At 42.6% G+C, this 27,671-nt stretch overlaps 1 protein-coding gene across 1 annotated transcript in view; it reads right to left on the reverse strand.

The window, feature by feature from the left end:
• Window positions 1-27,671, reverse strand: part of FAM20C (FAM20C golgi associated secretory pathway kinase) — an 81,631-nt gene that overhangs the window by 43,929 nt on the left and 10,031 nt on the right. Inside the window, exon 3 of the mRNA XM_007065367.4 lies at window positions 23,348-23,426. Coding sequence (XP_007065429.1) covers window positions 23,348-23,426 — 79 coding nt within the window. The remainder of the gene's footprint in view (window positions 1-23,347; window positions 23,427-27,671) is intronic.

The following is a 27,671-nucleotide window of genomic DNA, read 5'->3' on the forward strand; positions in this document are numbered from 1 at the left end:
CTGTTCTGAAAAAAATATTGTATGTAGTTAACGAGGGGAGGGGGATTTCAACTGCAAGTTGTGTTCCTAAACAGATATATCTGTAATTAATTCATCACAACCATTTAATTTGAAAATGGTGCAATCAAAGTTTCGTTCTTATCATGGCTATTGACTAAAAGGTATAGCCAACTAACCGACTATGCTTGCAGGACAATATTAAAAATGGTCAAGAGACCAAGTATAAAGCTCAGCCAAATGTATTGTCTAAAGAGAAAGCAATATGGTTCAGGAGAGAAAGAGTTAATACATCACCTGTCCTTCCCAAGAAGTGGAGTCATGCAGCATGTTCAGTTTACCTTACACAGAAGATGTGCTTCCCAACTTCCCCCTTAAACTAGCCATCTTTGATAGCATGGCCATCTACAAGTTACCAGACCGCATTCACATCCCTTAAAGTTTACGTTTAACTAGCCAGCTTGTGCCAGCTTTGTCTTTGGTGCCTCCCTGTACTCTCCCATCTTTCATTGGAATATTAAATTTCAAACATTAAAGGGGTATGATATTCCCTACTACAAAGCATTCATATATCTTACCTTATTTCCTGGTACCACATTGTACTTTTGTTTCATAACACTCATCCATCTAGCTTTTGACAGTTTTTGTACTTGCTTAAGCCAAGTGCTGAGCTAAACTTATCCTGGGGCATTCTGGAATATATACCTTAGCGTAAGTGAGCAAGAATAAACATAGTACAATTTAGCACGATTACCCTATATATATATTAATATCATGTGCATAATACCTATTAATGTGGTGTGTATATAACCTAGATGCACTGGCTAACATGCCTATCAATTGTATGTATTTGGGATGTTGCAGGGGGAGCAGAGACATGTTTGGTTTAGGATAGAAATAAACATCTCTGTTTATTTTACCACTCCAAATCCCAGTACTAGGTTTATAAATTCAATGCCCTCTTTGATGGATCACAATTTAGATTTGAACCACCATGTATTAAGTTAAATACCAGTCCCATTCCTTGCTATAACTATTGCAAACAATTTCATTGTATTTCATTGAATTGAAGCTTTATGTATTAGCTGATGCTGGTTCTGTCACTGTTCATCACACGAACATTCTTTTTACCTGCTGTGTGTGTATAGCGGAAAGAACCCTGGGATTTTTAATAGCATAATATCCTAAGAAGCACTGAAAAGCAGCACAGCATGCCTTGCATTATTTATAGACGGAGTCCTACAAATGGCTAGAAAATATTGTAGACTTCCTGGAAGATAAATATATTCATTACACTGGAGTCTTTCATATAATATACTGCATGTCACTGAAGGAATTTAATTACTATCAAGAAAATATCTCCATTTCACTAGATTTGTAACAACAAAAGTTGTGATACGACACTTTCTAATTCAAGTGCACAAGAATCCTTGCCCATCCAGAACAAAAGAAAAATAACCCATGTTGATAGATTGAGCAGCATGTCCCACTGGTGTTGCTAATCAGTAGAAACATCTGAGCTTGAAATAAATTGTTGGTCTTGCCAACTGGGAATACTAATGACAAGAACCATAAACTATTTTGTAACACCAATTAAAACTAAAGGGAAAAGAGAGTTTTATCACAGATCAGCAGAATATTTTGGTACTGTGCTTGATTTAAAAGCAGGGCTCCCGTATATGATCTGGGAGCAGATTTGCGGAGAAGGACACTCACAAATTTATAATTGGCAGTTACTTGATGGTGGTGATCCCATAATGCATCTGGGGGATACATGGGGTTAGCTAGGATTTGGGGTGCAAGCTCCATTTGGGTCCTACTCTGGCTGAGACTGGTGATTTATCGGGCCTTCGCCAAAGTCCACTGAAACCAATGGAAAGATTTATACCGACTTCAGTGGGCTCTGGATCAGGCCCTGAGCCAGTCTGCTATATGCAATCTGGCCATAAAAAGGGATCTGATAATTGGGAGAATATCTTTTTCCTGAGCCTCAGATACACTTGCTTTCCAGCCCTTACCACCCCTGAGCAGAGCAGCCATCTTGACAATGCCAAACAGCCAGATCCCATGCTAAGCAGTAATACTGCCTTCTTACCTAACAGATTACATTCTACAGCATTCATCAGAGGAAGTGGCCATTTTCTATTTTTCACAGTAAAACATAAACTACAGTGAATTTCTGTAATTTCATCAGCCTAGTTTACATCCCTACTCTTAGGAGTTCTCATTAGTAATCTGTTCCGAAGTGCCTGTCATTTTAAAAATTCAGAGGCCAAAAGATAAACTGAAAGCAGGAAGAAAAAGCACTGTAAGTTACAAAAATAAAATAAAAATAAAAATAAAAAAATAGACCCCTCCCACCCAAAATTTAAGGGTAAAATCATACTTGCCTTATTCACACAAATAATGCCATTGACTTATTGGGACCAACCATAAGGGGAAACGTCAGTACTGCCAACTGTTGCAAATCCATCATGAGTCTTGTGATATTTGATGAGTTACTTATAGCCCCACTGGCTGGAATGAAGAGACTGCATGAGAATCACCACTTCCTTTCTTTTTTTTCTAAAAAGTACGATTCTAGCCCTCATGGCTGCAGAGAAAAGCTTGAAAACATAAAGCTAGTGCACTCTAAAGGCTCAGAACCAGAAAGAACAAACAAAAAGAATCAAAAATGTATTTTAAAAAAAATCATGGTTTGTAACACAATCTCATGAATTTTGGTGGGGCTGACCCATGATTTTTGCATGCTGACGGTTGGCAATACTGGGTGAAATTCACCACTGTACAGACAGCCAACAGAAGACCTATGCAAGCCTTAAAATCCCACAAAAGTCCTCACAGTAGGTCATAAATGAGGACATAAGGAATGCACGGTCCTTGTGCCAGCCGTCTCTGTAAGATTTCACCCAAGGCAAGCAACATTTTCCCATAAGTTGGTTAAAATAAATCTCTCTCTTCAACGCTGAGAAAAGTTATCAGTGTTCAGCTGACAAGGTTCCAGCTAAATAGCGCTTTGCTAATGATGTCTGCATTTAGATGACAAATCACACTATTTAAATTGCTTCAGCATACACATCCTTTACAAGCAGGGTATCTAGGTAACCATTCTAATGCTGCTTCTAGGTGGGAGGGAGAAGGGAATAGCTAATTTCTTCAGCTAGGTGGAAAATTATTTCTGAAGAGCTTGTTATGGTCAATTTGAAGAAAATCAATTTAAAATACTTATTTAAAATGTATTTAAAATTTGTGGTTATGCAAGAAGGAACAGAATAATCATCATTTTAAAAAACTTTAATTTTCAGGCTTACCCATGCAAATATTTTTAAAATCTATTTTTTCTTAGCATAAAGCCTCTGGTATTTTAAATATTTCAGTATTAACTCCTGAATAGATAAGGGCATGCCTGAAATATTTTTATGGACGAAAGAAGACATTCAGAAACATGAGTGTTGAATTTCAGGTGTAATTTTTAATCACCTTTTATTTAGTTTTACTATGCAGTTAGATCTTTAAAAAATACCAGCAACCACTTTTCCTTCTCTCTAGTGACATGGCAAGATGAAAGTGTTAACACGTGGCTAAAGATGTGTTTGCATTGATTAGCTACAAAGAAGCTATTTGGTTCCAGGAGAGCACCATTTGGAATTCTGAGTTACACTTGCTCCTTGCTTATATTACTGCTGGTTAAATCGTTCAGAGTTTGCCTATGGTCACATTTACATGGGTGGGGACAGCTGACCCTCTACAGTACTTAAACGCTGCACAGGGCCTGTTCATGGCTCCATTCACTAAATGATCAGACAGATAATCCTCCACACCCTTTACATACTGAAGAATAGGTCTTTCCACTGGCCATTTGTAGATCAGCATGGCAGGCCACATTGGGGATGCGTCAGGAGAGGGAAGAGGAGCTATACAATAGACCCACATCCTGGTCCTGGGTTTGAGTGGATAGATTTCTCCTCTTCTGCACTCCATCCACATGGAGTCCAAAAACTTGGGCTTTAGGCAGGTGGAGTGGATTACAGTTGCATATTTTTTTGCTGGATTGGGCCCAATCTTACAAGGTTGTTTGTGAGTGAATGTAACAGATGTTTTTTAACTTGGCTTTCCATATAGCTCCTGTTGAAATCCTTCCATCATTTTCAAAGGGAACTGGGTCAGCTCCTAAATCCCTAACGGCTAGATGTCACAGCCTTTATATTCAGCCGTGTAGGCGACTGAAAGGCGAATAAGGTCCCTGCTCAGATCACAAGTTTGGCCATGATGGGGAGAAAGGGGCTGCTCCTCCAATTCCTCCTGCCTCCTATGAGCATGTAGACAGGGAAGGGGTAGACAGGTGCAAGGAGAGGGAGATGCCCTGCTTCCACTGCCCTCCTCCTCCTTTAGCTCACGTGCCTGAGTATACAGCGGGGAAAAAATGTTTATCAGAAGTATCTGAAGTAATCTACTCCCTCGGCAAATTAAAGCAGGGAGCTGGGGCGGAAATGTCACTCTCCCAGTCATAGTCTGCACCCATCTCTGGCCCTGTATTGGTGCATTTATGCCTTGCCCCCTACTCAGGGCAGACTAAAGATATTACGTAGCTCTAAATTTTCATTCCCTCACCAGAGCAATGATAATGTTTAGAGTCTTCCTTGTTGCTCTGCTTAATCTGACTCCCTTTTGTAATGCTGTAAAATTTTAAAATACACATGAGATCTATTGTAATATCAACTGCACAATACAAACAACTTCTGATATCCCTTTCCTTGAAAACAATTTCAGAAAAAGTGACTCATTTACTTCTCTTCTAAACAAGAGAAGTAATATTTTCCATTCCTCCCTGAGGATACATTTAACCAACAACTAGATGTAGAAACGCCTGCAAAGCTTTTGATTCTCTTCATAAAAAAGCGGCAGAGCAAGGGAATAGGTATTATTGTGTTTTAAAGCACTGTTAGCCTTTTGGTTGACCTTAAAATCAGATCAGATCACAAAGAAAACACAGCGTCTGACCTGCTAGAGAAGGTCACATTGAAAAGGAATTCAGGTGGTCTCATTTTTAACAGCTAACCTAACAGAAGCACAAATTCTAGTCACTACCTGGTTCATCAATTGCCACGTATAATGGCTGATGAACTGAAACATCTCGCTGCTACAGGATCAACTCCCAGCAGGCTATGGCTGAAGGAACAGCCACACAGTTAGGGGGGAAAAAATCTTACATCATTACAGCCACCACTTACTTTATTCACCAGAATTAAAACCTCTTTGCAGAGAAAACTAGGGGCTTTTTTTTCACCCTACAAAGTAATTTTAGATTTCTATAGAGGCTTTCAAAGGCAAGCTAATTAAAATCCTGCTCCTGTTGTTGGATTCATATTCCTCTCAGTGAGAGCAGTTTTTGAAATTCAGGGCTGTTGTATTTGATTCCTTAGAGCTCAGAGTGCGAGAAAATTCCTACCACACATTCACAGATATTAAAATGGATTTGATAACACCAAAATACCTTGCAGGCCAGCAGGTATTCAGATATAATGACCCATTGCTATGAAGAACCAATGTAACATAATTTCCTTTTTTTAAATGAATGATTCTTTTTCTGGGGATAGAGAAGCTAATAAATACAGCAGCAATACACTTAGGTAAGAGGGTTCCATGTGTCCATCCTACTAAACTCAGAGTAATGAATGTAATAAGCAGTGGGAGGGATAGCTCAGTGGTTTGAGCATTTGTCTGCTTAAACCCAGGGTTGTGAGTTCAATCCTTGAAAGGGCCATTTAGGAATCTGGGGCAAAATTGGGGATTGGTCCTGCTTTGAGCAGGGGATTGAACTAGAGGACCTACTGAGGTCTCTTCCAAGCCTGATATTCTCTCTATATATGCCTTTAGATTTGCTTTTATATATAAAGTTTAGTAGGGTTAGATATAGATATAAAGAAAACCAATTTAAAGGCAGCATCCAGACACAACCTTTGTCATGGCCATGCAGGATGAAAGACAAGTGGCAATCAATGTGCTCTAATTTACACACTTTACACACAGGCTGCAACTTTATACACTTAACATAACCAGGAATACCCAGCAATAAATCCTACAGAGCAGGCCATCATTCTTTCCTTAATCGTTTCCACCTATGTGGGAATACTGCCATCAGCCCCTCTTCCTTCCCAATGTGGTCCCAGCCAGCCCATTGCTGGGACCCCACTACCATCCCCTCATATGAGGGTTAAGGGGGACTGGACAAAAAGTAGAGGGTTGTCTCTCAGCTGTGACCAGAGGTTGGGAGACCAGGATTCTTAGGAGATGCCTCCCCTTAAATCCACTTCCAGCTCCTGTTTATCAGGAAACAATAAGTACCTGCTACTATAACGAGTACCTGCACTGGACACCTATCAAAAGAAAGTGCCAGCAATTAGCTTGTCTGCTTCCCCCCTCACTGGGTTTTCAGATAGTTAACAGTTGCCTCCCTAATATCAGACAAAAATATATCCACTCCCCAGCTGGAGAGGTATACCCCATTGTCCCTGGATAACACAGGTACCAAATATGAGATAGCCAGAGAGAGTCCCTTCAGCGTATAAGTACCCTCCCTCACCCCTTGGTGCACATGGTGAATCAGTGGTCCCACCTTGTCCAGCCCCTTCCTCTTTCCCACTTGGATCTGCACAGTTAAGTCTGTCCCCCAATTCTCCTCCTTCCTAACCCAAATGCAGTGGGGACATTTAAAGGAGCTCCGGGCTGCTGCCAAGACAAAGAGTCCCTGCATCCAGTGGTGGTGAGTAAGTTAGACTCATCTAGGGCTGAGAGCCTCAAGCCAAACGTGCCTGGAATACTAGTGCTCGTTTTGGCCCCCTCCTTACCTAACAAACAATTATTTCATTTTATTTTTAAAAGTTAATTCAGGCAACTGCCAGCAGTGTAGGACACCGGGAAGGTGTAAAGTGACAGGGTTAATCTATTCAATCTGAAACCACAGGGGCAGGGGGAATGTGGTACATGGTGCATTGTGGATGAAGTAATGTGAGCTGAATAAAAGGAACAAGGCATGCCAAATATTCTTGCTGCTCAGAACTGCCTGTCATACTAATGCCATCTTGTACACTGGGCAGGGCTCTTCCCCTGACAGATGCTGCAATGTGGCAATAGATGAAGCATTGGGACAACAATGGATGATGCAAATCATGATAAAGCACTAGCTAACAACTGATAGGTGCATCCGATGAAGTGAGCTGTAGCTCACGAAAGCTTATGCTCAAATAAATGTGTTAGTCTCTAAGGTGCCACATGTACTCCTTTTCTTTTTGCGAATACAGACTAACACGGCTGCTACTCTGAAACCTGGCTATATCAGCTAATTGATGCCACTGTATTAACAGTATTGGAGACCTCTCAACTGGGAAAGCCTTTCAGGAGGCTATGATATTTGTGGACAAGCAGTTAGCACAGGTTCTGTTTTCAAACCCTGAAGGCAACCCCATATACAGCCACTGAATGACTGTATTGTATATCCTTGAAAAGCAAAGGCAGGGAAGGGAAATAAGTAGAGCTACAACTGTGGTGTTCTCTGACTTATGAGACCATTCAAGGCTACTAGGCAGAGGTATGAGATTACATGTGCAAGCTCTAAACAATTAGGGACAAGTTCGTTTCCCAGCTAAATTTGTATAAAACTTGACTGAGGTCCACAGAGTCACTCCGGATTCACACGGGTGTAGATGAAAGTAGAATTTGGCCCTTTCGTTTCAGTCCTACACTATGTTACGGTGCAAGTTTAGACAATGTTTTATGGAATTTGGTCCAATCTGGGTGGACAGAAGCAAACCATTTTATAAACAACTTTTGGGGAAAAAATACTTTAGGTGGGCTTTTCCTGTCCGGAGGCAGGACCATACCATGTTAAAACTGAGATGACAGAGCACTAGATTGAGATTCAGGTGACCTGGTTTGCTGGATGACCTCTCTGTGCCCCATGTGTAAAACGGGGACAATAGTACTTAGCTCCTATGTCAAGCACATTGAAAGCTGCTGAGCCAGAACACTATAGAAGAGCTAGGTATTGTTATTACTAATTGTGTTGAGGAACCATGCTTATACAGAGACAATTTTATACTGTAGCTGGAACCCTTATTGCTCACACATCTAAACCCTGTATCTCAGGGGATAAGATGAGATGAAAAGACAATGAAAAAAGAGTTTTTCACCAACCTCAGCGTAATAGATATGTATAATTTGCATGGGCACGAAATCATGTTTGTATAGAGATTGCCTGGAAATGAATGTGGCAGAAGTGAGGGGCTATAAAAGATTTGCTTATTAGCTCTGCCCTCTTTATGAGCTTCTTTGGTCCAAAGGACATGCCTGTCTGAGAGGGACCTGTGGTGTAGTGCAAACATAGACTCAAAGGAACCATAAAGTCCAGGCCCACAACCACAAGAAGTTCCTTCCTCCCCCAGCCCTTCCTGACTGGATGAAAGCCAATTAGTGAGCTGTGAGTCAGCATGGAGAGCACACAATGTGTGAGAGTAACTGAGCCTAAGGAGTCTTTGACAGGTCCCACTCAGAGCGTTTTCCTCACTTTCCCTAACTTACTTGCAGGCACTGAGGCAGCGAAGCAGGTTGTGGTAGGGAGCTGCCTGGCGGTGCTAGTTCCAACACTGCTGGGCCGCTGTTCTCAAGGAGATCCTGAGGGGGAGGCAGGCTGGTGTCTGCTGTTCGCTGTGTTGCTGAGCCCCCTGGATGGTCTCCATCAAAATGGAAGGCAGCTATGCCTCTGACTGAAAGCGAGTGAGGAGCTTCTCTGGATTAGTGCACCCTGGGAGAAGCATCTAATTCTGAAGGAAGCAGCCCCAAGCACTAACCCTTTTTCAGTGCAAAATACCTGGGGAAAATAAAGGGAAACGCATTTCCATGAGGGAAGGAATCCCTCCTAAAAGGCTCCTCCCCATAGGGTGTGGAAGAGGAAAAGTCAGCTTTCCTCAGTGGAGAGGGAGACAGATAGCGGGGAGGGTGTGGTGGACAGTTTAAAAAGCATGCCCACAGGACGGTAGGGATGGAGGGAGAGGCGCTCTCTCTGTAATGTCTCTGGTGTGATATTAGACTTGGATACAGCTAGCACAGACCATAACCCAGGAGGTTCCTTTCCATTGCTTACTCACAGATCGCTCTGCAATTGCATGTGCTACACCTGGGTCCAGCCAGCTGCACTTCCTAGTGTGGGCAATCACCCAGTCCCTTAAAGGGAAAGTCCTGTACTCTCTCTCTGGTTGGATTAGCTAGAAAGCCCCATGACTTATTACTTCTGTCCAGAGCAGTGAATCAACTGCGGGAGACAAACATTTTGTGACCATGAATGCTAAAATGTTCTCCCTGAATAAAGAGCTGATGGATGAAAGACAACACCTGAACCTCTCTTATATTTAGTTTACAAATCATTCAGATTGGGTACCGGACATGTTTAACTGATGTTTGTGAAATGTTAGTGTGCCTGAGCCTGAAATTATACACTTGGCACTACAGTGCCATCTATACTGCCAAAGGGAAAACCAACATAAATAACCCTAATGTACTCTGTGTCCAAACTGGATTTAAGGTGTCCTTATTTCCTTCCGCGCCTCTCCCTGTGTAACTAAAGAGATATAACCTCAAGATGGACAGCCATTTGGACAGTCACAGCTAGAAGTTCTGCCCTCATTACCCACACCAGATGAACATGAATGGTCTCTTGGCAGCCAGTACATTCATGCCCATCTGTTTGGATGGCACTGTGCCCGCTCACAAGTTGTCAGACACTTTAATGGGTGCCAGAAGAGCATGGATTTGAATCGGTAGCCAGAATATGTTGCAAGAGCCATCTCTTCTGCACTGAGCCCTGCATCTCTAACAGCACAGAAACACTGGCTGTAAACATGCCTCCTTATGCTTATGGAGTTACTCCTGTTTACGCTAGTATGAGAGGAGAACCAGGCCCATAGTACTGTACCAGTAAATGCATAGGCTTTGCACCTTCTTCTGCCTGCAAACAAAGCAAGGCTCTAATGTGAAGAGTACCACAGTAATACATAAGGAGCGGCTAAGTGTTAAAACACATGGTGGGATAACGCCAACTCATCGTGGTATAATCTGAAACCCAAAGGACTGACTCTCTGAGGCTAAGACACAAGACAAGCAAAATTACTGAGAATTACTTAGTCAGTGCAGGCTATGTCAGGCAGAGCAACTAGGGCACATTTTGGGCCAGATTCTCAGTTACTGCATTTCTGTGCTTGGGGCAGGGACGGTGGAAAAAGTAGGAGTAAAAATGGTTTTAAGACATCTTTCTGCTCCCTGAATTCTGGGGCTGTACAGGGCCCTGCTCAGCACCCCGCCATGCATGTTAGAGCAGCCTCAGGACTGCTCTAAATGCTGCTCTGCTTACTAGGTCCCTCTGTGAGCCCTGAGAAATAGAGAATAGCTATAATGCAGTGCACTCTTGCCACACCTTCAACTTGCACACAGCACATCCCTATTTCTCCCCCTACATCTTGGACTGGGAACAGGGATGCCTTATGCCAGTTCTAGGGTTGCCAACTTTATACTTGCACAAAACCGAACACCCTTGCTCCGCCCCCTGCCCCACTCCTTCTCCGAAGCCCCGCTCCTTCTCTGAAGCCCCGCCTCTTCTCCAAGGCCCCGCCCCTGCTCACTCCATCCCCCCTCTCTCTGTCACTCACTCTCCCAACCCTCACTCACTCACTCATTTTCAGCGGGCTGGCTCAGGGGGTTGGGGTGCGGGAGGGAGTGAGGGCTCCAGATGGGGGTGTGGGCTCCAGGGTGGGGACTAGGAATAAGGGATTTGGGGTACAGGAGGTGGCTCTGGGTTGGGGTAGGGGTTGGTGTGCGGGGGGTGGGGTGGGCGGGAAGGGCTCCAGTTAGTGGTGCGGGCTTTGGGGTGGGGCTGGGACCAAGGGGTTGGGGCAGGGGGTTGGGGCACGGGAGGGGTGCAGGCTCCAGGCAGTGCTTACCTCAGGCAGCTCCTGGAAACAGCAGCATGTCCCACCTCCAGCTTCTATGCGGAGGCACAGCCAGGCGGCTCTGCAAACTGCCCCGCCCGCAGGCATTGCCCCCACATCTCCCGTTGGCCACGGTTCCTGGCCAATGGGAGCGGCGGAGGTGGCACTTGGGGCAGGGGTCATGCTCGGAGCCCCTTGGCCGCCCCTATGCCTAGGAGCTGGAGGGGGGACATGCTGCTTCCGGGAGCTGCGCAGAGCCAAGGCAGGCAGGGAGCCTGCCTTAGCTCCTCTGCACTGCCAACCACACTTTTAACAGCCCGGTCAGCAGTGTTGACCGGAGCCACCAGGGTCCCTTTTCGACTGGGCGTTCTGGTTGAAAATTGGACACCTGACAACGCTAGTCATCTCTGTGCCATCTGCATCCCTTTGTGCTAGGGGCATTCTTTGCAGAGGCTGCTTCTGCCCTCTGATTTACATTGACAGGGTCCCATAAAAGGGCCTTATTATAACAGAAAATCAGGCCCCTTTATTTTAGAGAAGAAAGATCCCTGATAGTGGGAGGCACAGCTAAATGTCAGAACAGAGAAGACTGACAGCACGGTTCTCTCTCTGAGCATGCTCTGTTGAAATGCCATCGTGGCATCACATGGATCTTCCTCCTATATCTGGGTATGGGAGAAAACGTGGCTCTTTTTTGGTGGAGCTGCCCAAATTTAAATGTTCAGCTTAATGAGAGTTGTACTGAGAAACACTTAGCTCCTAAACATAACTGAAGTCTGATAGTCTATGTAAACTCTGTGGCTTAAATGACAGGAATCAGATTTTCTGCTGAATAAAGCTCTAAAGAATCAGATGAAAAAGAATCCTTATCAAAAAGGCTTAGCCAAATCATATGATCTTCCATACACAGTAATGTAAATGACAATATAATATGTTTCCTTTTGGATGTGGGAGGGTAATGATTGGATAATATGACAATAATAATAAGCTGGATGTGAAATTTTATTACCTTGCATCACATCACAGGATTACAACAAAATCAAACAACTACAAACTAAAGAAAATATAATAATGATTAGATTTGCCCCTAAATGAGAGAATTAATATAGCATTTTCATCTCCTTTTTGTTTTGGTGGTAGCATTTCGAATAGGTCCAAAATACAAGCGATAGATATATTGACAAATTCACTTATTTCTGAAGTCAGTATTTCTGCCAACTTTTATATACGTCCTCTCTCACTCATCTCCTTAGTATTTCACTGGCCAGGTAACTATCACTGCAGCTGGAAGCTGGACCACAGATTAGCAAGATTTACAAAGAGGTTTTATAATGCTGACAGAGGATCATCTTGATTCTACTTCTGTGAGTACTACCTGGCTTACGTGTGTGAAATATTTTATCATTCATACCGCACGAATGAATGCATTTATTTACAACTGTTCATATGCACACATAGAAAATTTATTTAGGGCTTCTTTTTTATTCTTGCATGCAAATTAGTTTTTCAGGCCTTCCCAATTTTACACACCCACATGAAAAACATTATCATAGGCTGTAAAATTGTAAGCAAAATTGTACTATCATTATTGTGATAGACACTTGACATGACAGGAATGTCCAGAAAGTCTTAAAGATATATTTTAACACATTACTTAGTAGGGTTATTAAATGAACTTTTTTTTGTTATGTGAGTTACTGGCAGCATAATTTGGGCAGGCACTGTGCAAGCTCTCCTAAGCTTCTCAGCTCTGCCAAAGCCCTTCTGTCTTGACCTGCATCACCCTCTTATTTCAGATCTGGGTCTCTCCTGAGTTGAAGCTACCACTCATGCTACAATTGCAAGTTGGTTTTTGTGTCACTAACCAGTGTGGGACTGTGTCAAGTAAACTCATCTGGCTCCTGACCTTTGGCAGATTTGGACCCAGGTCTCCAGAACCTATAGATGCTGCCTTGTCACCCCTGCTTCACCAACTGCTATTTATTCCCTTTTCCTCTTTTGAAAAGCCACATGCAGGATGCTGACCATTACTAAATAAATATGCAGAAATGGGAAATGAGTTATGGAAGATGGAAGTTCAAGGAACAAACATGAGGATAAAATAAACAGTTTAAAAAGCCAGATCCCCAACCCTCTCCCCGCCTGCCCTATTCCCCTCCTCCACAGCAGTGGAAGGTCCCAGATGCAGCAAAATCAATACAGTTCTATTACATGAAGGGACAGGAGGGAGATGGGCATAGTGGATTTGTAGACTCCAAGCAAGGGTGCCTGCACCAGCAAGCTCTGCTCATGAGGATTGCCTGCACATCGGTATGAATTGTGGACGCAGTGTGGCCTAGTAGATAGAACACAAGACAGGAGATGGGAGCTCTATTCCCAGCACTACCACTGGCCTGCTGGGTAACCTTGGGCAAGTCATTTCACCCCATAGGTAAAATGGGGTTAAGAATGCTTATCTCCTTTGTAAAATGTGATAGCAATACTAAGAAATAGGTATTACTAATATGCAGAACTTGCTTACTTGAAATGAAATACTGACAGCTCTTCTTTCGTGGAGTAATGACTAGGGTTGCCAGTTTTGGTTGGACGTATTCCTGGAGATTTAATCACATGACATCATCTTTATTCCTGGAGATTCCAGGCCAATCCTGGAGGGTTGGCAACCCTCATGACAACATGGCACTAATTAGTGAATCAGGATCTAATCTCTGACAGTAAACTGTCATTCAAAGCAGCAAGCAAAGCAAGTTGCAAACCCACCATTACCTCTTCACTCCCAAAGACTAATTAATTAGAGTATAAACACCTACGATGGAGAGAGCTAATCAATAGAGTCCTAAAAAAGCCAAAGGCATGCTACCAGTGTAAAACAAGGCCACCTATTTAGTTACAACCCAGAAGGCAAACAGGTACTGTCAGTGCCTACATACTGTGGTGACTGGTGCGATATAAATGCCTTAGTTGGACAAGAGTACAAAATAGATGTTGTACTGTTCCTGGACCATTAACAGATCTTTCCAAGCCTGCTGGAGAGGCTAGGGAGAACCTCAGTTTTGTTGTAGCCACTGGAGGCCCATTTCAGGACGGATCATTTTGGGAAGACATTGATATCCATGGGGGTGGGGGGACAAGACCATCGGTTTGGGGACACATATACATTCTAATCCTACGTCCTATAAATCCTTGTGAAATTGGGCAGCAGAGAGTTAGAAAAGGAAGTGCTTATCAGGGGGACATAAACATTTGTACCCCCAGAACATCCCACTCAAATGCAAGGGATCCCAGTCCAAGACTAGGGTTCCTAGGTGCTACAATAATACAAAGAATAATCAATTATTGTTATTATTATTATTAATAATAATAATAAGACGTAAAAGGCTTGCATGCAGGCACACCTTTCACACAGGCACATTCCAGCCTTGACTCTGCAGATGCTATTAATTCTGCCACCTGCCCAAGTTGCCTAAGTCCCCAACTTCTCACTGCTACCACATGCCGTCTGCCATAACACCCACCTTTGTCAAGAAGTGCTCATTATACAGAGAGCATTGCCGGAAGGAAGCAAGTTGCAAGAGAAAGAAATTCCTAGTGCTTCCATAGAAAACATTCAATTTGCTGAAAACACACATCTTGAGTGATTGTTACAACAGTCAGCTGGAATGACCCATAGGATAATCCTGAATAACGCCACCATGGGTTGAGCACAATATTGCAGGTGTGGAGAGACAGGAAAAGGTGTACCCTATTTTCCTTGTCATGGCCACCAGCAAAGTGAAATGGTCCAGTTCTGATCTGGCCAAGTGGATCTTAACCAATGGGGCTCTGATTTCACTTAGAACCTCTAGGAGCTACAGTTCTGTGACTACCACTCATAACACAAAATATATGTGCTGTGACATCATTTCAATGACATCCACAGGAGAACATTTCAATGAAAACCCTTTCTAAAGATGATCAAAAAGAACGGATGAATCTTGGGATTACACCCTGATGATACTATGATAATAAACATCAGGGATGTTTTCTTGAAACTCATTTCACTGCACTGAATAATCCTCCTCTAAGTTACCTTGAGTATGAAAATGTTTACATGGGAGTCAATATCTAATGATATTTCTAAAAAAACTTAGAACAAATTGCACTATGACTGAATGGGTCTAGACACCAGCCAAGACTTTCATTTCCAGAGGTGAATCTCCATGGCAAAGATGGAATACACAGAATGGGCAATATGGAGGAGATTGCATTCCTATTTGCAATGGTATAGAGGAATTTAGTCTGAACAGGGCTATCGACTTGGGCCCTCTTCAAAATCCCATTGAGAATACTGGAAATTCTCCAGTTCCATTGAAAATATTGGAAATTCTCCAGTTGACTTCAATGGTCCTTGGACTGGACCCCCTCATGATTGCTAAATCCATTTAAAATTTGTATTGAGATGATTTTTATATGGAACAAGTACAGTCTGATGAAGATATGATCAGGAGAGAAAGTAACTTAACACGCAGTATGTAGGATGTTTAGGTAGAAGTTCTGTTTTATGCTACTACATGCGCTGGAGAATTTACAAGCTAGGGGCCAAATCCTGCTGTCCTTATTCAAAGTCATAGTCACATCCCACTTGTACTAGTGTAAATTTAGCATAACTCTCTCGGCTTCCTCCAGATTTACACTGTTGCAAGGGAGATCAGAATCTGGCTGTGAGTCCATACTCAGGCAAAAGTCCCAACAGGGATTGGAGAAGTCAGAACAGTGGGATTTGTCCCTACAGAGCCAGTAATCTCATGTATGGGGCCCTTGGAATGTCTGTATATTGACTGATACTTGCATACACAAAACGAGGTGTTTCCTTTTCATAATTTTTTGAGATGTGATGCCTATATATTCTAAGCAGGCAGATAAGATCTGAATATTGTGATTATCAGTTTCAACCCTTCATATCAGTTTGTCACACCATATGTCCGAAATAACAGCCCCTTACAAGGTGCTAGATTTCTGCAGTGAGAATCACAGTAAAAATTGCTTTGAGCTGATTCACCAAGCAGAGTGGTTTTGTTTGTGCCTAGACCATGGATTGCTTAGTAGGTCTTTATGCAATGCATTCCAATGTGCCAAAGTGATAATCCTGACAGGCAGATGGAATAGCAGCTACTGTATGCATATCTTACTTCTGTAGCTGCAATTTGATTTAATTGCTATGTTGACTTATAACAATACAAGGACTCCGCAGGAATTTAAATTTGACCCCTTTTGGAAGGGCACGTTCTGTTCCCCTGCCATGGCCTCAGGCTGGGAGGAGCTCACTCTCCCCACCCCACCCCCCCGCCTTAGCCCCGGCCCAGGGAGGAGTTCGTTCCCCTCCTCTCCCACCACCACCTTGGCCCCAGGGCCGGAGGAGTTCTGTGCCCCCGACGATTAGGGTGGGGCTTGCCCACCCTTGTGCATGCCCTGTAACAGCATGTTTATATTGGATCCCTGCCAGCTGAAATCCAACAGGTTTGCAAAATGTATTTCCTCAAAACAGCAGTAGATGCAATGGAATAAGGCAAACCAATCATGCAGCGTGTATAGACAATTGCCCCTGATTCTGAAGTTTACATAGGCCTGTGTGAATCAGAAGTCATGCCAATGAAGTCAATAGAGTAACACCAGCGTAAATTAAATCATAATCAGGCCTAGAGGCTGTATTTCACAGGTAAGTAGTCAAACTGCAACTTCAAAATCTGGACATAATTGTAGAAAATTAAAGCAATTAACAGTTGTTTCTATTAGAGAGGTTTTATGTCCTATATAATGCCACTATCCTAAAATGCAAGTATTTGTATAGCACTCTCAAAGGGCAAATCAAAGAGAAATTTTAAGAATGCTACTAATTGTTTATTTGTAAAAGTGTGCAATTTAAAAGCCAGTAAAATAGCTGTCCTTTGCCAACTAAAACAACTGTATTAATTTCCCTACTACCTTGGTCTGAAATAGCCCAACTTTAGTGACCTTCAGACTATGGTGCAAAGCCCCTCTCTTTGAAAGGAATTAGAGGAGGTCTGAGAAGATAGCCTTTTTAGGGAATATGAGATGCGGATGTATTTTATTTTATTTTATTTTTTCTGCCTGGCTATTTTTTCATTTCGTGGGAACTGCCATCATTTTATTTCATCTGTTGTTACAGATAGTATCTGCAAGGATACTTAGAGCTTGTCAAAGATGAGAAAGTGCATAGTGTTAACTCAAGTGCTAGTTAAAATATGTTACTTGACAGGTCTCTCACACGACACATCTTTCTAGTAAAGACAAATCCTTAGCCGCCAAGACTCCTATTTTTAAGATTACATTGGAATAAGTAAATAATTAAAAATAATACAATTCTTGCACCTGAAAAAAAAAAGGGAGTAATGGACACTGATTAGCTACAATCTTTTATAGAGGACTATAATGATCAATCTATCCTGTACTGGTACTTACCAAAATAATGGACTTATAAGAAAAATATGTACAAAAAACATGTAAGGCTTAATTTTAACTTCCTTACACCACTGGAAATCTGGAATAAGATTCTGGTATCATCCCAGTTTAAATCCAGAGTGACATCACTGATTTCCAGGGCACTTCTCTGGATGAAACAAATAGGGGTCTACTGACATTATTCTAAAATTCACAGATTTCACAGTGAATAGTGCCCTTTGTATAGGTATTTTAGAAACAGCCTGTCAAATTGTACAGGAGAGATATAATTCTCTATGAAATTCTATAGGATGGCTCCAAAGAAACCTCTAGAAATGATATTTTATGTTCAGTTCTACCTGGGAATTTTCCCATTGACTTTGATGAAGCAGGATTTCACCCTTCAAAAAAAAAAAGCCTCCAAGAGAAAAAAACCTCATCTCTTTTGTTGCTAAGCCAGCTGTTTCACTCCCCCAGTTAACAACAACAAAGAGAAAATAAATAAAAATATAAAAAATAGGGTAGTTTTTAGCCAGATAAGCCAAAAGCCTTATAAATTTATGACTGTTCTCTCTCTCTCTGAATAAGTGACATAAGGAATCTTGACTTGAGATATTGCTGGGCATCTCAATAAATTTTGTTTACAAAGCTAATACGGTAACAGGAAGGAACATTGGGGTTGGTGCGGTTTTGGGGTTTTGTGATGATGACAGTAATACAGAACAATACAGTTGTAACAGGCTGAACAAAGTTACATATTAACTGTTCGACACATTGCAAGTATATTCAAACTTCCCTTAAGCTTTATTTATCACAGTAACAGTCTCTTGGCAATTAAACTCCTCTTTTCCTGATTTTGCTTTGTTTGCCTGAATAAATGACCTGATGGTACAAGATTTGTGAGGCAACGTCAAACATTTAGCACAGGGGATGCCAAGAAGAGATTCTGGTTTCTCCATTTCCAAATACTGGCTGTGCTGAAGGATTCTTTCATGAGCTGGCTCACTTTATAGATGTAATCAACAAAGAATTCAGCAGCTGTGAAATGCAAACTAACCAAGGCCTGCTCATGAGTTCTCCAGGAGTTAGAACAACTTGCCAGTTACATTTCACTGCAACGCTGCTGCAGAAACCATCTCTGAAGTGCAATGGAATATCCATTTAGTTAATAGATACCTGCCTGCCTTAGTAAAGAGTTAGCATGTTCTTCTCATTCCACCCCATTTGATCCAATATAATTGCAACTCTGAAGAATACTGAGCAGGTCTAGATGGGTCAAGAAGGGTTCACTGATATTACAAATGGAATCAAGTGCAGACAGGGGGCTGTCCCCTCACACACTACCTGAATCTGAGCCCTGCAGAAATAAGGGATTTAGCTTTAAACTGACTAGAATAATGGACAGATTGGGACACTTTTGATCATGAATTTTCTTTGGGAATCAAGCTCAATATCCTGCTGGCTCCAGCCCCCTCTGGTATGTTAAAGAATAGCTCAGTTCAAACTTCAGAGACAGAGTTGCAACTCTCATAGTCTTCATCCCTTTATTTGACAGCTGAATTGAGGCCATAGTATTTATTCACAGGCAAGAAATGCTATATTATTTAACTGCTATTCAGACTGGGCTAGAAGCATGGTTGTTCACAGGGAAAGGCACATCCACTCAGACAGAGACAAACACATCACTAGTCCTCCCCACGTTCCATCTCTGCCGCTGGGAATATGCATCCCACAGGATTTTCTAAAGGCTAGAATAACTACTGTGCACATCTCCAGAAACAGAAGAGGAAATGGTCCTGGATGACCTATGGGACTTCTTGTGTTGTGCATACTCCCCCTTACATGTTGATCAATGGAATGCAGTCGTGGGGCTTGTAACACAATTATGGAGGAAGAATGCAGGCGTCCATTATGCAGGTGACTTTCCTGACTGTCAAAGCGAAAGCCTCTTCAACTTGCTGATCCCAGAGCTGAGAGTCAGGGAGGTCCATAAGACTCCTTTAAAGGTCTTCCTTGGCTGTGGCTAAGGTAGGGAGGAACCCGACCATTGTATTAGCACTGATGATGCCCTAAGAACATGTAGGACATCCTTTGACATTATCCACATGAGTATCATTGCCATATGACTCGGGCTCCACCAAATCACCGGCCATGAAAAACACATCACGGATCGTGAAATCTGGTCTTTTGTGGGCTTTTATCATATACTATACAGATTTCATGGGGGAGACCGGTGTTTCTCATACTGGGGGTCCTGACCCAAAAGGGAGTTGCAGGGGGGGGTCACAAGCTATTTTAAGGGGGTCACAGTATTGCCACCCATACTTCTGCACTGCCTTCGCAGCTGGGGGGAGGCTAGTGGTGGCTGTTGGCCGGGCGCCCATCTCTGAGGACAACACCCCACCAGCAGCAGCGCACAAGTAAGGGCGGCAACACCATAATGCCTTCAGAGCTGGGCTCCCGACCAGCAGCTGCCGCTCTCCAGCTGCTCAGCTCTGAAGGCAGCGCACTCGCCAGCAACACTGCAGAAGTAAGGGTGGCAGTACAGCAACCCCCGCCCCCCTGCAATAACCTTGTAACCGCCCAACATCTCCTCTTTGGGTCCGGACCCCTACAATTACAACACCACGAAATTTCAGATTTAAATAGCTGAAGTCATGAAATTTACTCTTTTTAAAATCCTATGACCCTGAAATTGACCAAAATGGACCGTGAATTTGGTAGGGCCCTATATATGGCACCTTGCCTGGGAAGGAGTCAGGCTTGGGTGGCTACATAAAGCCTGGACCAAAAGCGATATCCCCTCAAAAGAGGGAACAGCTTAAATTGGGAGAAGGCTCCTTTCTGCTGGATAAGGCCCTTCCGTGGGAAGTCCTGTAGATTTAACAGCTTGTATTTTTAACGTTTTCGGATGTTCAGTTCCATGGAAGGAAATCACTCTGCATAGCTCACCAAACAATTCACAGGAAATAGATCATAAACTGCGGGAAATTGATATAGTCCCATTGAACTCAATAGAGCTACAGTAAAAGCTGTTTTATCCAACACTTCACCAACCGAAAAGCTGTATAAACCAGCATTTCTGATTTTCAATGAAATTCTGGTTTATAGTTGGCACGGGGCCAGCAGGGGGTGTCGAGCGCGGGCTCTGGGAGGGAGTTTGGGTGCAGGCAGGGGCATGGGGCACCGGACGGGCTGCGGGGTGCCGGATCAGGGGGTCACTCACCTCGAGTGGGTCCCCACAAGCGGTGACCTGTCCCAGTTGCTCCTAGGCGGTGGTGCGGCAGGCAGCTCTGCATGCTGCCCCAGCCCTGCCCCAGGCACTAGCAACGCAGCTCCCATTGGTTAGGAACTGCGGCCAATGGGTGTTTCGGGGGGCAGCGCCTGTAGGCAAAGGCTCAGGCAGTATGCAGAGCTGCCTGCCGTGCCTCCGCTTAGGAGCAGCCAGGACAGGTCGCCGCTTGTGGGGAGCCACCCAAGGTGAGCAGCCCCTGGATCAGACACCCCACACTCCATCCTGCACTGCCCCGAGCCCCCTCCCACACCCAAACTCCCTCCCTCTTAGTTAATGGGCATTTTTCACATACCAGCACCCCCATTCCCCCAATATGCCGGATAAAACAGCTTTTACTGTATATTGATTTGCACCAGCTTAGGATCTGGCTCCCTGTTCATAATGAAAACAAATACTCGCAAATGTCCTTAATAAAAATACTAAAGCATTCTACAGCCATCATGTGAACTACAGTCGTGTTGCCACTGTAAGATGGAGTGTTTGGGAACACCGTTGTGGAATGCTGCAGTGGTTCCTTTTATAAACATGTATTTAATGCAAAATCAGTTAGAAAAATAACATTTTAACACCCTCGAAATCAAGCTGAAGGGGTGATTAAAACATAGTCATTTTCTGCTATTGTCCCTGTGGATGGCAATAATTGCTTCTGTATAGGAAATTGGTTATACATCCATTGTCATTCATCATCTTGCCAGTGGTGTATATAAAGCAGTACACATAGTAAACTTTTGATTTAACCTCATTAGCATTCCCAGAGCTACAATGTCACAGCAATGATAATGATTTAAAATATCTGCATCTAAGTAAATGGAGACAAGAAGAATCTTGTACCATGTGGAAAGCCACCAAGGCCATCACTCTTTTACCTAATAATTAAAGACAGCTAGGCCCTGTCATGTTCTCAGAAATTTCCCAGGGAGGGTCAGAAATGATTTGGAATAGTGATAAAATGTGTCAGGTAAAATGTGCAAGGAAGGGAATGGGGGCAGGAGTTGAACCTCAGTGGTATCATCCAAACCGATGCTCTGAGCATTGCTTTTATAGTTCCAGTGGTTTGGGGATGGTCCAATTAGGACATGCTTTGGCAACATCTCCCTTCAGACTTTTCTACATCATCTTACGTAGATTCCCTCTCAGAGATCTGAGCCTCCCAGCCCCACAAGAGGAACAAAGAAGAATGTGATTCCAGAGGAAGCCAGCCTGAATGGGAGGAATTTGGGAATAATGTGGGACCACTGGGCCTTTACACAAACACCTTGGGGTTCTGTGGATGATCTGAGATCCAGGGGATTTCTTCATAGATCTCAGGACACATGTGAAAAGGAGGTTGATGTGAAGGAAACTCAGTTACTTGTTCCTTCTGAAGTCCATATAAGGCCTGATCTACCTTAGGCACTTATATGTGCATTTCACAGTCTCTAATGCATTTATTCTCACAATATCCCTGTGAGGTAAGGTACCTCCCTTTATTATCACCATGTTACAAATGGGGAATAGAGGCACAGAGATATTAACTGAAGTGCCCAAGGTCACATAGGAAGTCTGTAGCAAAGCAGGAAATTGAACTCAGGTGTCAAGCTAAACCCCTGCCCATTGGACCATCCTTGCTGTCTACATGTACAATACAAAACAAATACATACTGAAAACGATGTATTCTGTGCTGTGTTATTCCTTTACAGACCACCTTAAAGGAAATTAAGTGAACTTCCTTATAGGGGGAACAAAGAAAGGAAATGAGTTTATTATTCCAGTGATACCCACTGACACAGAGAGTGAATAGCTTCATTAAACATTCTGCAGCCTCAAGTGATTTTACTAAACCCTGTACACTAAGCACACGATGATTTTCATTATTACAATACAAACATATAGGGCCTGATTCAGAGCTCACTTACATCAATTTTAAACCTGTGCAACTCCACTGACCTCAGTGGCATTACTCCTGCTTTACACAGGTGTAAGTGAGAGTAAAATCATTCCTGTTCCAGCCAAGTCTTTTCTCCTCACTTGCGCTTCTCAAAGAAACTCATTTTCACAGCTACAATACAGCCTTAGCAAACAGTAGAGTGCACCTCTAAAACCAACAGCAATAAATCAAAGGATGAAATTATAATTCATCAAACACTATTAATGTCTCCCTCTCTAATAAATCGATTCTGAAAACCTGGCCGGAACTTGCACTCTTGCGGTAACATTTCTAAAATGAGTGATGTAATACAAACTGCAAAATATCGGAGCAAGCTTGTTTTGAATAAAGCTCCACATAAGAAAGGGACTTTGAGCACATCCTGTATTTTTGTGGGTGGAAGAATTCACAGAGAACAGTGTGCATGACATGACATATAAAACCACAATATACCTGCTGTCATCTAAGGATCTAATCCAAACCCCACAGTAGTCAATGCAAAGACTCCTATTGACTTCATGTGGATCAGGCTCTAAGAATGCTGAAACTCCTCATGCCTTAACATGCCTCCTCTTCTTAACATGCCTACAATTTACATTCAGTGGGAAGCTTAGATAATTAAGCACCACAAACTTAGAAGACATTCTGAGTGATCTTATAACAGCTGTCAAGACGGTAACATGCCACAGCTGTGTAAAGCAGCTTTAAAATGGAGCAAATCATTTCTTACTTACTTCATTGGTTTAAACAATGCTTGTCCATAATTTTGGAATGTCATGATCAGTTTTAGTTGGGTGCCTCCTGATTTCATTGCTGTGGGAGAAAAGTAAAACAATTAAAAATCACAGTGTACATTTCTACGTACAGTCAGCAGTACAGTACACTGAAATAGCATATCTCTCTCTCTGTCTCCATCTAAGCTTTTATATTGCACTCATCATTGTGGTGTCTGAACACCCACATATATGTTTATAGGGCACTCCGAAACATAAAGAATTAGAATTAGAGGATGAGTAGGGGAAATGCAGTCTAGTGTAACTGCTCAAACTGACTGAACTGGAGTGGAAAGGGAATCCTGCATCCTGCATCAGCTTTTCCGTTATTGGACCGATCCTACAAGAGCAGAAACACCACTGGCTTCAGTGGGAGTTCTGAATGCCAAGCGTGTGTAGGTACAGGTTTCTAAATTCTCACTTCCCGCACTCCCTAAGTTCTTTCGACTTGCTACCATGAAAAGGGTGCATGATGGAAGAAGAGATTGGGTGTGTCTTGGAGAACACCAGAACCTTGGCTGTACAAATGGGTGAGGAGCAGCCAGCCTTTAATTAAAGGCATGAACAGATACAATTGCAACTCCTATACTATGCTGTGATTAGTTTAAGTATTTATTATTCCTGAGCAATATATATATTTTATATTCTCCATGGGCATGATCCAAAGCCATTGAAGTCAATGGATAACTATGCATTGACTTCAGTGGGCTTTGGATCAGGCCCTGCATTAGGTGATCTGTACATAAGCGAGAGGTGACTTCAATAGAAGTTTTGAGTAAGGACTGAATAGTGACTGCAATTCGGCTCATGCTGCACATTGTAGACCATTTTTGCTTGACTCTCAAACACCAGCTGATGGTGAATTACGGTAACACTGACATTTATTGTTAGCAAACGGCACCATTTGGACAATATCACTTGAACAATCGGACGATGTTGTTTTTAATCCTGGACTGATACTTTTTTTGTATAAGTGGGAAAAAACATGTCACTTAAAAAGACACACAGTACATGAATAAAAGAGTTCTCAAAAAGTGCATCTTATCTGATGATATGGTTAGTCAAGGGAGGTAAATATACACTTCAGCAGACCATCTGCTCTCCCACCAGCCAAAAACACTTTGAATAAATGAAATGACCTACAGCCAAGCTCTTTAATTCACTTCTGCATTGTGCAATGATGGCCATGTCAGTCATCTCAGTGTATGCAATTTAGTCCTTTTTAAAGCTTCCTCTGAATGATCAGATAATCCCCTTCTTTAGAAATCAGACAAAAAAGGTATAAATTTAAGAACTTCGTAAAATGTCATGTTATCTTTTTCATAAATTTTGCCTTAAAGCTGGCCTTATTTGGCATGTCTAATGTCTACATTTGCTTTCCCTAACCAATACCATTTGCTACACGTCCTATTAATTACTCCTCTCTGTGCCTTATTACTGATGGGTCACCAGCTCTCTTTCAGTGCTTGTAATCCATATATTTTTGCAACAAAATGCTATGCAAATCTGGTCAGTTTAATTACTCTTCTTCTGGAAGAAAATCCCTCCTGCATTGCTATTTTGCTGACCCCTGCCTTCTATTGCATTACTCGGCTATCCCAATGGAACAAATAAATAATTAGAAATTAAGGGGCATTAAACAACTCACACCGAACAGGTATACCAGAAACATGTGGTTTTCATATATTAGGCTCACTCTGCTGTGCAGAGTAGGTTAGATCCTCATGTACACCAGAAGGGAAGGGGGGAGGTATAGATGGTTTTCCATCCACAAACACCTGAATCCTGGGGGCAACTAGAGCCAGTTCAGTCCCAAGAATAAATTCGAGCAACCTCAGGCTGCTGTAGTATGTGCTGTCAGTAACATCTCAGGATCATTGTAGACAGCTTACTCTGGTAACAGCTCTGCTACATACCTACATTGTCTTCTATACTGAGTGGTCAAGAGCATGTGGTGTATAATTAACTACTCCACCTATATACCACCCAGGAGTCCCCAGCTGGCAGTTTAAGCTAGCCTTCCATCACATTTCACTGCCAGAATAGTGTAAAGGACATAGAATGGTGCCAACGTTGTTGTGACTCTCATTGGCCAAGTTCTATTGTCACGTACATCGGTTTAAATCCAGAATTCTCCATTGACACCCATAGCGTTGCTTTGAGTAACAGAGATCAGAATTGCATCCTTAAACTTAGATCCTCAGCTGCTGTAGCTCGGTGTGGCTCCCTTGCCAATGGTGAAGTTGCACTGATTTACACCAGCTGAAGCGCTGGCCCCTTGTCGCTTAAGTTTTCAAAATTGGTCTTTTTTTCCATTCAGTTGCTAAACATACAAATATGGGGCCAAGTCCTGCAGTCCTGTTCACTCTCCACTTCCATTACAATGAATGAGAGTTTTGTCCAAGTCATTCTTGTAGGATTTAGACTTTTATTCAAGGAGCAGTGTTGAGCCATCAATTGTTAAGCAAAACTCCCTGTTGACTTTCATGATGATTTCTGTTTATAAATCGATGGCACAATATAGCTATGTATTCGCAAATAAACAACATTTGTTCCAAACTTTATTTTAAAAAATATTTAATTGACTGAATGTAATGCATATAAAAAGTCCCCAGCCAAAAGAGCCTGTGGAAAAGGCATCAACTACAACATGGGAATGATATGCCCAAAGCAGAATCAGTGTTTGAAAAGCAGTGTCTAGTTTCATATGCCTTCACATAAAGCCGATTTTGCACCATTTCAACAGAATATTCCTATTTTACAAAAATTCAGGGTTCCACACCTGGTGTGACCTGGACCTGGTACAATCATGAAGAGTTGTGCAGTCACATGATCAGGAAAGCCTATATTGATTGGGAGATTGTTCAAGACCAAAAGGGTGCAGAGATGGAGGGAAAAGAGGAGATTCCCTCACACCAGTTTCTAAACACACAGCTTGGAATACTCTAAGTTTACTAGGATGCCCAGCACGGTAAAGCAGCACAACAGATTGTTATCTGGCTAGCAACCTCAGCGGACAATGACTTTGGCAACAAGAAAGGGGAAACCTTTATGAAAGGCTCATGAAAAAAATGGCTCTGATTTGTTACACATGCGAGGCCTGATTTCCAGACAGAAAGAACTGGTCCATCCTTTGTGTGAGGGTGCAAGGTGAGAAGATTAAAGGTTCCCTCTGGCCTTGTCATATTCACCCACAGATTATAGCCTGTACATGCTGAATTGGTCGCAGAGCACTCTGGAGCACAAGGACTGCTGGAGTTTTGTGCCACTGTTGAGTTTAGATGTAGGACTTCATGCCTCCCACGGCCCCCTGCAACGCAGGGTGGATGGACACATGTTACACACTGATTGAGGGTGGCACAGCAACCGCACTCCCCTTTTGCTTCTAGGGGCATTGTGCCTGGCCAGGGAACAATCTGCCCAGGCACTCCAGCAGGAGCGATGCAGCTCCACACTGTCCCTTACTACGGCTCCCAACAATTTTAACCCAAAGGCTATACATACAGGTGCCTACCTACATATGCAAAAGGGAGGATTGTTAACATTAATTATACAGTGCCGTCGTTGTGCATGACTCGTCGCAGATGAGAAAGAGGCATGGTCTGAATCCAATGTGCTTTCAATCTACGGTCTTGAGCCTGCAGACAATGACATGTGTGCTTAGCTCTGGGATTGGGTGCATGCAAAAACCTTGATTTCCATGGGTCTATGTGGTAGTGCATGTCTAAAGCACGGCTCACATTCATGGAGACTTTATCTGAACATTAGGCCTAAAGATTTTTCTCTTCCCTTTAATATCAAGCCTGCTTGCTTGGCTTCTTTTCATTTTCTGACATATATGAATCAGACAAGGAACATTCCACTTTCCACTTTTGTTTCTCAGTTCAAACATGTTTCCCTTTATATTATGCCAAGGAATAAGAGTCCAATCATGTTCTAAAGCCTTGTTTGCTTGTTTGGAGATGCCCTTGAGAATTCAGCTGCTACCCAAATAAAAATTTCATAAGGATTTATAATACACAGGATTAGAACATACAGTATTCAGAGAAGAACACATAATGACACTAAGCCATTACAGCCTGTCACGTCTATGATCAGCATACTAAGACATTTCTAAGAAGGCCTTAAAATATAAGGCTGTTCTGACTCCAAAAATGTCCTCCAGTCAGGGTCATAATCCACATTTTAAAAAATGTCTGAATACGCCTTTATGTTACAGAAGATGAGCAGCTCTGGAAAAATTCTTAAAAACTCGCTGACACCATATAGTACATCTTGAGTCAAC

Source organism: Chelonia mydas, chromosome 10 (assembly GCF_015237465.2).
Source record: "Chelonia mydas isolate rCheMyd1 chromosome 10, rCheMyd1.pri.v2, whole genome shotgun sequence".
Classification (NCBI taxonomy): domain Eukaryota; kingdom Metazoa; phylum Chordata; order Testudines; family Cheloniidae; genus Chelonia; species Chelonia mydas.